This window comes from Rhinoraja longicauda, chromosome 25, assembly GCF_053455715.1.
Source record: "Rhinoraja longicauda isolate Sanriku21f chromosome 25, sRhiLon1.1, whole genome shotgun sequence".
In the NCBI taxonomy this organism is placed as follows: Eukaryota; Metazoa; Chordata; class Chondrichthyes; order Rajiformes; family Arhynchobatidae; genus Rhinoraja; species Rhinoraja longicauda.
In genome coordinates, this window is record NC_135977.1 from 12,905,742 (window position 1) to 12,919,071 (window position 13,330).

General features: G+C 42.9%; 1 protein-coding gene across 2 annotated transcripts in view; it reads right to left on the reverse strand.

Moving 5' to 3' along the window:
• Window positions 1-355: 355 nt before the first annotated feature.
• LOC144605750 (ras-related protein Rab-35) overlaps window positions 356-13,330 on the reverse strand; it is a 60,981-nt gene continuing 48,006 nt past the window's right edge. The window contains exons 5-6 of one of the 2 annotated variants that reach the window (XM_078421265.1): window positions 5,786-5,910; window positions 365-5,298 (exon numbers count right to left, since the gene is read on the reverse strand). In XM_078421265.1, coding sequence (XP_078277391.1) covers window positions 5,170-5,298; window positions 5,786-5,910 — 254 coding nt within the window. In that variant the 3' untranslated portion in view covers window positions 365-5,169. Of the gene's footprint in view, window positions 5,299-5,785; window positions 5,911-13,330 lie in introns of both variants that reach the window. The other variant, XM_078421266.1, reaches the window with a different exon arrangement.

A 13,330-nucleotide genomic window follows, 5' to 3' on the forward strand; every position in this document is an offset into this window, starting at 1 on the left:
GCCGAAAATCTCCATTTTGGTGAAAAAACTTGAATCCTGTTCTAGGTCTAAACTGGCACAGGATCCGAGAGCAAATACTAGCTCGTTGCTGCTCCACTGCTGGACGGCATGTGGGATTTATGACACATTTCAAAAAATTACCAAACTTGCGTGGGGCCAGAACAACTGGCGTTGGGCCAGAGCAAAATCCAGTCTCAGTTTTCTTTTGCGTGTAACTGTTAGGCATACCAAACTGCATCAACATTCACATATAAATAAATAGTTTTAAAATGTCTTGTGGTGTACAACACATTTGTAAACACAATGAAGAATTTACAAACAACTTGAATGTACACTCGGAGTGCATGACACTTGGGGATAAAGACAGAAACATGAAAATCTAGCTGTGGCTTGTGTAATAGGGAACATTTGCTGACATCTGGATTCACCACTATGCAACAATGCACTTCAAACCGACCCCACTGGCTGTAACATGGTGTGTGCGCTGCTCTGAAATCTAAAAGGGGATTGTAAAAATCAACTTCTCTTTAATCCTTCTTCGTCCACGTATACAAATTACAAGCACAGAAAAACTATCGGGGAATACACAAAACTGATGCGTCCAACTGAACAGGCAGTAACAATGCATGCATACCAAGTGCACCAAAGGAAATAGACGAAACAGACAATATGGACAAAGACAAAGGCCTATTTTTATCCATATCAATAATGTAATTGACATAGAAACAGAAACACGAGATAAAACTAAAACACATGGCTGAGAAAATGAGACCTGGACATGCATTGTACATGCGCACACACTCATGGATACCCAACATGCATGCACATGTTCACAGTATAAATACACTTTGGATTTACAAGCACAATTTGTACATGTAGATATGAAGTATGGATGAGCCAAATAAGGTCTGAGTTCAAGAACATGCTTTTGAGTTAAAAGCATACACAAACTTTGCATGCAAGGATACTCCATAAGAGATGTACATAAATCACAAGTCCAGAACATGAAGACTTCATATCTTTCAAGGCAGTTGCACACAAAGCAAGGTACGTACATAGCAGACCTTAAGTACGATCCAAAACACATCTACCCCTCACCCTCTTTTTAAGCATTGTGAAACGACCTTTCCCTCTGTAATACCTTGGGTTACACTTCAATTACTTCTGCTTCAAAAGTCACCTTTCTAGTCCAGAGGTGGCAAAACATCCATCCCTTTACTTCACTGCCCCTGCCTACACACTCCATGAAAATCCACACATTGTACCATTTTATGTGGGTAGACTTTTAGTTTTGTTGATGGTATTAGGGGTCTGCTGTCAAGGATGGTAGTTATTTCCTTTTTTTTTTGCCCATGAAACATGTGGCAGACTTGTCCAATTCAGATGATACAGATGAATCAGAAGGATTTTAATGATAATTTAAGTTATTAAAATGTTTCCAGATTATGAATTGAAATTCTAGAATTACCCTGTTGGGATTCAGTGTGGATTCTTGGTCCTGTCGTCTGAATTACCAGTCCCATAATTTAACTGCTGCACTACCATTTCCACCTCTGGGACAGAGAAACAAAACACAGAACAAGTACTCGCACTGTGGAACACCTCCATTCAACTGCCAGTGTAACCATGAGAGTCCATTTGATTCTCATTTTAAATTACCATTGCAATCTCATTGATCTCGGAGGCAACACAGTCTAAGTGATGACTTGCTTTGATTAGGTACTAGACTCAAATAGAGTCCAATAATTTCAGACCATAACTGCTATGATTATGCTACTGTTCTGCTAGTCCACACCCTCTAACCCACCTTTTGTTTAACATGTATAACTTGGACATGACCTTTGATCTCTTTCCCTAAAGGAACATATATACTTTCCATAGTGGGAGTGCAAGAAAGATTCACTCCACCAGTTCAAGAGAAGACAGATTGTTTGCATGAGGCGAGATGGAGTAGACTGGGGCTGCATTTGTGAAATCTATTGAAATGTACATAATTCATACAGGGTTCAATGAACGAGACTCGGGAAGGATGTTTCCCCCTGACTGAGGAATCTAGATCCTGGGTTACAGTCTCAGAATATGAGGGCGGCTATTTAGGACAGAGATGAGAAATTCTTTTATGCAGAGGTTAATGCTGTTTTAATTTCTCTAGTCCAGGAGGCTGTGGAGGCTCAGTAATCCGGTTCATTCAAAGCAGAGATAGATTTCCTGATGATAAGAGAATCAAGGGATATGGGACAGTGCAGGAAAATGGTGCCCTGGTAAACTAGCCATGATCTCAATTAAAAGGATCAAATCAGAGCACGTTTAGGCCAGCCAACCTTCTGTTGCCCCTGCTCTATTTTATGTTCTTGTTTAATATCCTGTGCTTGTTACCTTTTGGCACAACTTCCATTATCGGAAAGTCATATTATGGAAATACTCCTTCACAACTCTTTAAAAGAGGTGCTGGAATCTTGAGCAAAAAAAATGTCCCCGCTCTTTCCTCATGATCCAATTCTTTTTGGACACCATTGGCTCGCCCTCATCCTACTTTCAGGGCACCTCTGATTCTTTTGCCAATTGTTGTATTTTTCTATCACTGAAAGAACTTCACATTGGTTATTTCATCAAATGTTTCATGAACTAGAATGCCCCTTTGCTCTCCGAAGTTTCCTCACATAACTAAATCTATCCTATGTACATTTCTAGTAGTTCTCTTTTGTATGCTGCCTAAAGTGCCAAAAGCTCAGAGTTAACCACAATACTCCAACTGGAAGTATGCGATATATATAAAATTAAATCATGTATGTGCAGACACATACTTCAGTGCAGTGCCTACAGAACCAGACGCTTCGAGACCAATTTCAGTCACATACACTCAAACAACAAAAATGAATATTGCCGGGCGGGCAGGCTCTTGGGTAAAACTTACAAACGCTCAAAATGGGTGCAATGGATGCAAAAAGCAGATGGAAGATGCACATTGTAGGAATGCTCATGCAAAGGTGCACGTTTTCTATGCTGGTAATACACACAGGGACAACTGACAAACAGATATTGTAACCTGCACCACATTTTGCAGTAATTTCTGTGTTTTAATACATAATCGTCATCACGAACAGTCGCATAACCAAATGCCACAAGATTTCAGATATTTTAAGATACACCTTTTAACAGATGGGAGTCCACAATATAACATATAAAACAGGCCTTCTCCTTTGATATAATGACCAGCTTGTACACAAATAAATGATATACTTTCTTTAAAACTGTCAGTAAATGGTAATCTCAAAACAAAAGTTATTAAGTTACTTTTTATCCTACATACCATTTAAAAAAACAATGTCATCCACTATTCCTAATCAAGCATTTGTCTGGTCAGGTAATCACATGTTTAATCCAGTGTGAAACTGCCGGTGCAGTGACCAATGTGGCATTATCCCATAGTAAGAGTTTCATTTTTGCACCAGGTGACCTTTCCATATCCTGCACCAACCATCCCCATAAGCATTAGACTCTTCATTTAGCGGCAATTAGTTCTCCTTTAGACAGTCTTGTGCTGCAGATTCCACCTACACTGATTGCATTCTGAACTCTCACAGCTGGAGGCAGTTAATTGTCCTATACACACAGGAGAGATCTCTATGCTGAATGAGGCAATGACTGGCTGGTGTGTTATAAGGTGGAACAGGGGCTGTGGATTTACCAAGGTGCAGGATGTTAATGTTTGGGAAAAGGGCACGTCCGTTTCAGGCACCCCACGTCAACATCAAGTATAGAATGGTCAAGTGTAAACCTTTTTATATTTCTTCAATTTGTACTCTTGGATTGTAACATGGGGCACATAGCTATAATCCAGTCTTACTATTGCATTCCACACTCACGAATCATGCCAATTTCAGCCGCTTTGCAGCTTCTCAGGTGGAGTTATTAAATTAGCAATAAAAAAGGGTGGCCCAATTGGAATCCAATTGCACAAACTCATTCGAAGGGCTTTCACATCGGTAATGGAAATTTCAATTGTTTTTCCCCCCTACACAACATGGATCCGGTCTCCCCAATAATTTCTAACCTTCTATTTTAAAATGCAAGACGACCCTCACCTCCACCCCAGTACAAGATGCACTGTTGCATTTATTTTACTACAGGGCATCAACTGTGTGCTGCTTTGAAAAATACATCACATACCAAGCATGCCTTCTACGTTGAAGGGCTGAGGTATTAACACACGTTAAGCCAATGCACATGATTGACAGATATTAAAAACACCGTTCATTCACCTTACCTTATTTCACACTTTATTTAGTTACTTTTTTTTTCATTATTTCCCTGCCCCACCCCTCCCCATCATAGTAGAAGACTAATTATCATCCCACAGATGATAAATTCCTCAGCCAAAAACTCTGGACCCATTTTTTAATATAAATAATGGAGTAGTTACTTGATGATTAAAAAAAAACTCCAAATCAAAATGAGGTCTCCAATTCCATTCATAAAATTGCCTAGCACAATTAGCAAGCCAATGTCCCTTTCCCCCTCCATTGCAGTTGCTTTCCATATTTACCCCACCTCTTCCCCAACCACAAATGATGAATCAGATAACAACAGTGCGAGTCTAACAGCGGAAATGGTGCAAAACTGGAAGCAGCTAGTGGCCACCGTGCATCAACATTAGTCAGCAGCTTGGATCCAAAAATATTTACTTCTTAAAAATCAAAATAGAAGATAGAATGAAGGTGCTTCATGATTTCTTGGCATCTGAAAGTATTAGGCGAAGCGATGAGGAAAGGGGTGGCATTAAAGCTGTACATTATGTACAGGGTTTTTAAATCCCTTAAGCGAGACAAGTCACTCATTTATTTTCTCTGTAGATCCATACAAATCAAATGGAATGAGATGATCTGCTCCGATCTTGGCACTGAGCTCCATTGCCGAGGTCACTTTCAATGGAAAAATAATAATTCGGAAATTGAAATATCGGAGCAACAGCACCGAGCCAACAAGACTCCACATCTGCTCTCAAACATTATCCTCCCAGGGCTCGGGGTGAGGGTGTGGGTGAGGGAAGAGTTGTGGGGCAGAGGTGGGGTGGGGATGTAAAAGAACGTTCGTTTCTGAATTTGTGATATACAAGTCCGAGTGAAAGGGACTGTTCATTGCAAAGAAGTCCGTTTATTTTGTTCCTCGTTAGCAACACTTCCTCTTCTTTTTACTGTTTTTGGACAGTTTGATGACATCATTCTGCTGCTGTTGCTGCTGTTTGGCTAAGTTTTCTTTCTTGGCACGCAGCACGAGCTCTGTGATGCAGTTGAACATCTGAAAGCAAAAGCAGACAGTGAGCTTGGACCACAGCTTTACAAGGATGTTGCCAGGACTCGCGGGTCTGAGCTATAGTGAGAGGTTGAGCAGGCTAGGACTCGGCTTTTACCCAGACGAGTCCACTCGAGAATCAGAGGACATAAGTTTAAGGTGAGAGGGGAAAGATTGAAAGGAACCTGAGTGATTCCTATTAAATCTTTTATGCAAGGGTGGTGGATGTATGGAACAAGCTGCCAGAGGAGGTAGCTGAGGCAGGTACTATCGCAACGTTTAAGAAACATTTAGACAGGTACATGGATAGGACAGGTTTAGAGGGATATGGGTCAAACGACGGCAGGTGGGATCAATGTAGATGGGTAGTTGGTGTGGGCTTGTTGGGCCGAAGAGCCTGTTACCACGCTGTAAAACTATGAAGCTCTGAGAAGGAGCTGACAGATGAGAAGACCCGAATTATTCACATAACCCCATCAAAGGCAATGCCTACCTCTTCGACATTGAGGTTCTCCTTTGCACTGGTTTCAAAAAGTTGAATGCCCATCTGTTCTGCAAATTTTTGTGCATCATTGGTCTCTACTACTTTGCGTGCAGGATCGTCATTCTTGTTGCCCACTGCAATAGAAGCAAAAGATTTGATAATAACAGGTCTGGTGGGAATTGGGCAAGGTAGTAGCTTACAGATGTAAATGGGAGTGGGGAAGAGGTGCAAGTGAATGGGTGAAATAGGAGATGGATGGAGGGAGTTAGGAATATATGTGAATGGAGGGGAGAAAGAAAAGTTAAATGACACAATGGGGAGGGCGGGGGGGGGTTGGGGAGAACCAGTCTTTGGCGAAGGAAGTGTGTATGTACGGACACACCAAAGTGGGCGGTGGGGGTTTAACCACCACAAATGTAGATCCACCCATGAATGGAGATTGCGCATGGCGTGCATTTTCTTCCAGTTAAACAATATCATCGTTTTTATAGAGACTAGAGAAGGGGCTGTATTCCACTTCCTCTAGGAAATGAGGCCAGCAAGTGGCTAAGGGGAAATCATGCTCTACTAATCGTCTGGAATTTTTTGAGGATGTAACAAGTAGAATGGATAAGGGATAGCCAGTGGATGTGGTGTACCAGGACTTTCAAAAATCTTTTGACAGGGTCCCACACAAGAAATTAGTGTGTAAAATTAAAGATGGTATTGGGGGTAGGGTATTGACATGGATAGGGAACTGGTTGGTAGACAGGAAGCAAAGCGTAGGAATTAACGGGTCCTTTTCAGAATGGCAGGCAATGATTAGCAAGGTGCCACAAGGCTCGATGCTGGGACCCCAGTTATTTACAATGTAACTAATGATTTAGATGAGGGAATTAAATGTAACATCTCCAAATTTGCAGATGACACAAAGCTGGGAGGAGGATGTTATGAGGCTGTATAGGTTAGATAGACTTGGATAGGTTGGGCGAGTGGGCAGAATCATGACAGATGCAGTGTAATGTGGATAAATGTGAGGTTATCCACTTTGGTGGCAAGAACAAGGCAGATTATTATTATCTGAATGGTGTCAGATTAGGAAAAGGGGAGGTGCAACGAGACCTGGGTGTCCTTGTATATCAGTCACTGAAAGTAAGCATGCAGGTACAGCAGGCAGTGAAGAAAGCTAATGGCATGTTGGCCTTCATATCGAGATGATTTTGAGTATAGGAGCAAGGTCCTACTGCAGTTGTACAGAGCCCTTGTGAGACCACACATGGAATATTGTGTGCAGTTTTGGTCTCCTAATTTGAGGAAGGACATTATTGCTATTGAGGGATTGCAGCGTAGGTTCACCAGGTTAATTCCCGGGATGGGGGGACTGATATATGATGAAAGAATGGGTCGACTGGGCTTGTATTCACTGGAATTTAGGATGAGAGGGGATCTTATAGAAACATATAAAATTCTTAAGGGATTGGACAGGCTAGATGCAGGAAAAATGTTCCCGATGTTGGCGGAGTCTAGAACCAGGGGTCACAGTTTAAGAATAAGGGGAAGGCCATTTAGGACTGCGATGAGGAAAAACTTTTTCACCCAGAGTTGTAAATCTGTGGAATTCTCTGCCACAGAAGGCAGTGGAGGCCAATTCGCTGGATGTTTTCAAGAGAGAGTTAGATATAGCTCTCAGGGCTAACAGAATCAAGGGATATGGGGAAAAAGCAGGAACGGGTTACTGATTTTGAATGATCAGCCATGATCATGTTGAATGGCTGTGCTGGCTTGAAGGGCCGAATGGCGTACTCCTGCACCTATTTTCTATAAGGGGGAGCACCCTGTGAGGCAGGTTCATTTCCACCTCTTCCAACCTTGTCTTTTATATTTGGTGCCTCTGATGTGGCTCCTCTACACTGACAAGAGCAGGCGCAGATTAGGTTCAAATACAAAATTAAAAGAATATTTGGCCCAGAAGATTTAGAAGGATGTGGGCCAGACACAGGCAAATAGGATTAGCTTAGATAGGCACCTTGGCCGACATGGAAGAGTTGGGTCAAAGAGGCAGTTTCTGTGCTTTATAACCATGAATTTGTAACATGGCAAAGTCTTCAACACATTTAACTGCAATCACTTGATCTTCTATGCCCTCTGCCTCCATCAGCACCCCTTCATCTTCCTCTCCCCCCATCCATATTGGCCTTTAACAGATTCACCTTTATACTCATCAACTTTATTAAAACCGAAACATGAGACACTGTAAATGCTGGAATTGAGCAAAAACAAATTGCGGGAGGAACTCAATGGGTCAGACAGCATCTGTGTAAGGATGTGTACTGGTGATCTTTTGGGTGGGGACCTTTCATCCTCCAGCAGGTTCATTTATTAAATAATTTTTGTTTTACTTTTATGTTAACCATTACGCTATTCCAATACTCATTTTCTGTTTACTTTCTGTAAATGCTTTGGTCAGCCACTGTGTCTGGTATTTATCATGAAGATCCCCTTTTCCATTTTACGTTTATCTCTGTCAGGGTGGTCATCCAAGAAGCTCTTTGCATGTCATTCCTCATCTATTGCAATGGCACTTATCAAATTCCCAAATGCAAAACTAGGCTCAGTGTCAGACCATCCCATTATTCTGATTTACACCTCCTCTCGATCCATCTTATGTTTCTTTAGTTTCATTACTTCCCCTTTTGCCTAGCATCATATCCCCATAATTTGAACTCTCCAACTTTCCACTTTATCGCAGATCTTCCAGTTTCTTCTTTCCTACCATTTCCTTTTTTGTGCAACTTAAAACTGGTTGCATTTTTAATTATTTTTTTCCAGTTGTAATAAAACAATCAGCACTTGAAATGTTACACCTGCTTTTCCCTCCACGGCTGCTTCCTGACAATTAGCATTTCTATCATTTCCTGCTTTTAGAAAATGGCAACAGAACCGGAGGCATGGCGAGGGGAAGCTGTCCTTAAGTATGGAGTACGAGTGGGAATACTCAAAAGAGCAGATTCACAAATAGTTCCTGAAAGAGTTTTGGATAAATACACATGTGAAAATGTTTCCAGAGCTAAGAGGAAAAGAGATGAGTGGAGCTCCTTTTAATAGCACAGGCTGGTGAGCAAAATGGCCACCATCTGAGATATATCATTTGGTTTCTGTTCTATAATTGACAAAATGTTCATAATTGAACAGTAACCTGGCAAACTGTTTACAAAATTAAAGTGAAGGGCTGAGAAAGCTGTCAAATAATTTAACACAGTGACCTTTAACCTTTTGGACCTAGGTTTACTTCTGATCCAGACCAGACAAAGACCTTTTGTTCAGTGTCAGTCTGTGTGAGCTGATGCTGAACACGCTCAACGCAGCCCTTGAGCTATGAAAGTTGCAAATGCCAATAGCTCAGTGTAGATGATAATCTTATCTAAATTACACTTGAGTACACAAAGTGAAATGACTGCTGAAGGAAGCACACTTTGAAACAGTGCTCGCTGTTGCTGTGGAATTCTTGGCGGGCAGGAGGGAAGGGGGTGCCTGAAGAGTTTGTATTGATACACCAGCTAGGAGTGCTGGATCATGACACCCATAGCCAATTTATCGTGCTATCTTTGATAATACAATAAAAACATAAAGTTAGAGCAGAAATGACTCCCAGATTACAACAGATAACACCATAGTGGGGATTTTCTGCACCAAACCCATGTTGTGCTACAGCAGATTCAGAGACCAAAAATAAAATACTGGAAGATCAATCCCCTTTCACAGCACATGCTCAACTGTTTTGTCATTTGCACTGAGATGGCTGGATGAAATTTTTTGGGCAACTTATTGGTAGATAATTCTGAAATTAGACAAACAGCACATCAGGTTTTGTAGAGTGCAATATATGCAAATTAACAGGTGCCCTGAATTTAATTTTATTTGTGGCCTTGAGTAGTGAAGTACACAGCCTTTATATGGCAAAAATGACAGCATGTAAAACTCTGCCCTAAGCTTTTAATGAATGATAAAAACATCAGAAATTTTGGCAGGAAAAATAACATTTACTTGAATAGAAAAAAGAACATAGAACAGTACATCACAGGAATAGGCCCTTCATGCAGTGATGTGTGTGGTGAACACACTACCCACTTAAACTCGTCCCTTCTGCCTGCACATGGTCCATATCCCCCCACTGCCCAGAAATTCATACATCTGTCTAAAAGCCACTTAAACACCACTACTTCCACCACCAACCCTGCCAGCGCGTACCAGGCATCTACCCCTCTTTAAAAAAAATTGCCTCGCATTTTTCCTTTAAACCTTCTCTCCCTGACCGTATAACTATGCCCTCTAGTGTTTGACTAGAGGAAAAGGATTCTGATTACCTGACTATCAATGCTTCTCATAATTTTATAAACTTATATTAGGGCATTGTACAGCCTCCGTCACTCCAGGGAAAACAAATGACCTTTGTACAAACACTTTTTACAACCAATAATCAGGCAGCATTCTGATAAACCTTTTCTGCACCCTCGCCATGCCTCCATATCCTTCCTGTAATGGGGCAATCAGAACTGGTGATAGATTCTTGTGCTCTGAAGTGCAGAGGCATCTAGGGCTCCCAATGCACAATTCTTAAAATGGCTAGTATCCAGGTCATTCGAAGCACTAATGAAATGTTATCACTTGTTGCGAGAGGAACTGGGAGCCACAGTTATACACGGCATTGAGAAACCTTATCTGTGCACGACATTGGTGGTTTTATGCAAGGAGGGATGGAAAAGGGCATGGAGTGATAGAGTGCGAAACGGGCCCTCCCAGCCACCATATATGCGCATCGCCATTAAGTATCCATCTATATTAATCCCATTTTTCCCTGCTCTTGCATACACATCATTCCAGTTCTTCTGCCACATTCGAAGGAGTTGGAAGCAATTCAGAAAAAGTTTGCCACAGCAATATTTGGAATTATCACTCATTCCCTTCAGGCAAAGTTTGAGCAGGCTTGTGTCATTGAAGCTTAGAAGAGAAAGAGGGGACTTAATTTGAAATATAATATTCTGAGGGATCTTGACTGGGTGGATGTCAGAGCATCTCATGACTATGTGCAAATACCAGGTAACGATGAGTTAAGAGTACAGGAGGAAAATTGATCATCTGAATAGTGCCAGAACACCAATCTTGCTCTCAACATGAGCAAGACCAATTATTGACTTCAGGAGGGAAAGGCCAAGGTTCCATGAACCCGTCTTCATCAACCGGGATGATGCTGGAGAGGGTCTACTGCTTCAAGTTTCTGGGTGTGCATGTCTCTGACGGTCTGTCTTGGGCCCAACACACTCATGTAATCACAAAGAAAACTCATCAACTCCAAAGATGATTGTGAAGATTGCCCTTAAATATACCTGGACTATCTCCGACATCTCCCTCCCGTTTCTGGACCTCACCATCTCCATCACAGGAGACAGACTAGTGACGGACATTTACTATAAACCCATTGACTCGCACAGCTATCTGGACTACACTTCTTCCCACCCGGTCCCCTGCAAAAAGTCTATCCCCTACTCCCAATTCCTCCGTCTACGCCGCATCTGCGCCCGGGATGAGGTGTTTCACACTAGGGCGTCAGAGATGTCCTCATTCTTCAGGAAACGGGGCTTCCCCTCCTCCATTATAGATGAGGCTCTCACTAGGGTCTCTTCTACATCCCGCAGCTCCGCTCTTGCTCCCCCTCCTCCCACTCGCAACAAGGACAGAATCCCCCTCGTTCTCACCTTCCACCCCACCAGCCAGCGGATCCAACAAATCATCCGCCAACATTTGCGTCACCTACAACGGGACCCCACTACTGGCCATATCTTCCCATCCCCTCCCCTCTCTGCGTTCCGCAGAGACCGTTCCCTCCGTAACTCCCTGGTCCACTCGTTCCTTCCTACCCAAACCACCCCATCCCCGGGCACTTTCCCCTGCAACCGCACGAGATGCAACACCTGTCCCTTTACCTCCCCCCTCAACTCCATCCAAGGACCCAAACAGTCTTTCCAGTTGAGACAAAGGTTCACCTGCACCTCCTCCAACCTCATCTATTGCATCCGCTGCTCTAGATGTCAACTTATTTACATCGGCGAAACCAAGCGCAGGCTCGGCGATTGCTTCGCTCAGCACCTGCGCTCGGTCCGCATTGACCAAGCTGATCTCCCGGTGGCCGAGCACTTCAACTCCCCCTCCCATTCCCAGTCTGACCTTTGTCATGGGCCTCCTCCAGTGCCATAGTGAGGCCACCGGAAATTGGAGGAACAGCACCTCATATTTCGCCTGGGCAGCTTGCAGCCCAGTGGTATGAACATCAACTTCTCCAACTTTAGATAGTTCCTCTGCCCCTCTCTTCCCCTCCTCTTTCCCAGATCTCCCTCTATCTTCCTGTCTCCACCTATATCCTTCCTGTGTCCCGCCCCCCTGACATCAGTCTGAAGAAGGGTCTCGACCCGAAACGTCACCCATTCCTTCTCTCCCGAGATGCTGTCTGACCTGCTGAGTTACTCCAGCATTTTGTGAAGAGAAGATTTGGAATGTCACGGAATAATCTGTCAAACGTCTACAGCAGTACGGTAGGGATTATACCGACTGGTTGCATCAGGACTATTCGGTAACATGAACGCCCAGGAGCGAAGGCGGCTGCAGAAAGTAGTAGACAGACATTGCCAGGTCCCAAGGGATACTGACCTCCCCATTGTCAACGGGATCTGCAGGAAGTGCTGCCTCAAAAAGACAGCTAATATCAAAGACCCACATCACCCGGACCATGCTCTCATGTCACTACGACAATTAGGAAGAACGTACAGGAGCCCGAGAACTGTGTCTTCCAAATTCAAGAACAGCTTCCCTCCAGCAACCAGCAGGCTTTTGAACTATACTGCGGCACCCTAACCACAACTCCAGTTCAGCAACAATCTACCATGGAGTTTATTTTTGGTTGCACTACATACTTCAGCTTTATATTATTATGGACTGGTTACCTAGTACTACTTATTATTAATTTTTTGAACCATTAATAATTGTATATTTATTTGTTGTGTTATTGCATTAATTGGCCTGTAATGCTGCAGTTAGAAAAGTCATTGTTTCATTCCTGCTACATATGACAATTAAATACTTGTTTTAGGTTTTTTTTAGTTTTAGAGATAGAGTGCAAACAGGCTGTCGTCTTACCGAGTCTGCACCAACTAGCGATCCTAGGGACAATTTACAGAAGCCAATTAACCAATAAACATGCATGTCTCTGGAATGTGGGAGGAAACTGGAGCACAGAGAGAAAACCCATGCGGCCACAGCGAGAACGTACAAACTGCATACGGACAGAACCCGTAGACACGATTGAACCCTGGTCTCTGGTGCTGTGAGGCAGCAACTCTACTGTTCGACCACTCTGCTGCCATTTGTCGCGTGGGGCGACGATTCCTCGAGATTCTGGAATGAGGGTTGACTGTTTAAATATCAGGGTTGCCCATTGAAGACTTGACCCGAGAAGAAATTTCTCTGAAGGTCACGAGTCTTTGGATATCTCTTCCTCAAAGGGTGGTGGAAGCAGAATGTTTG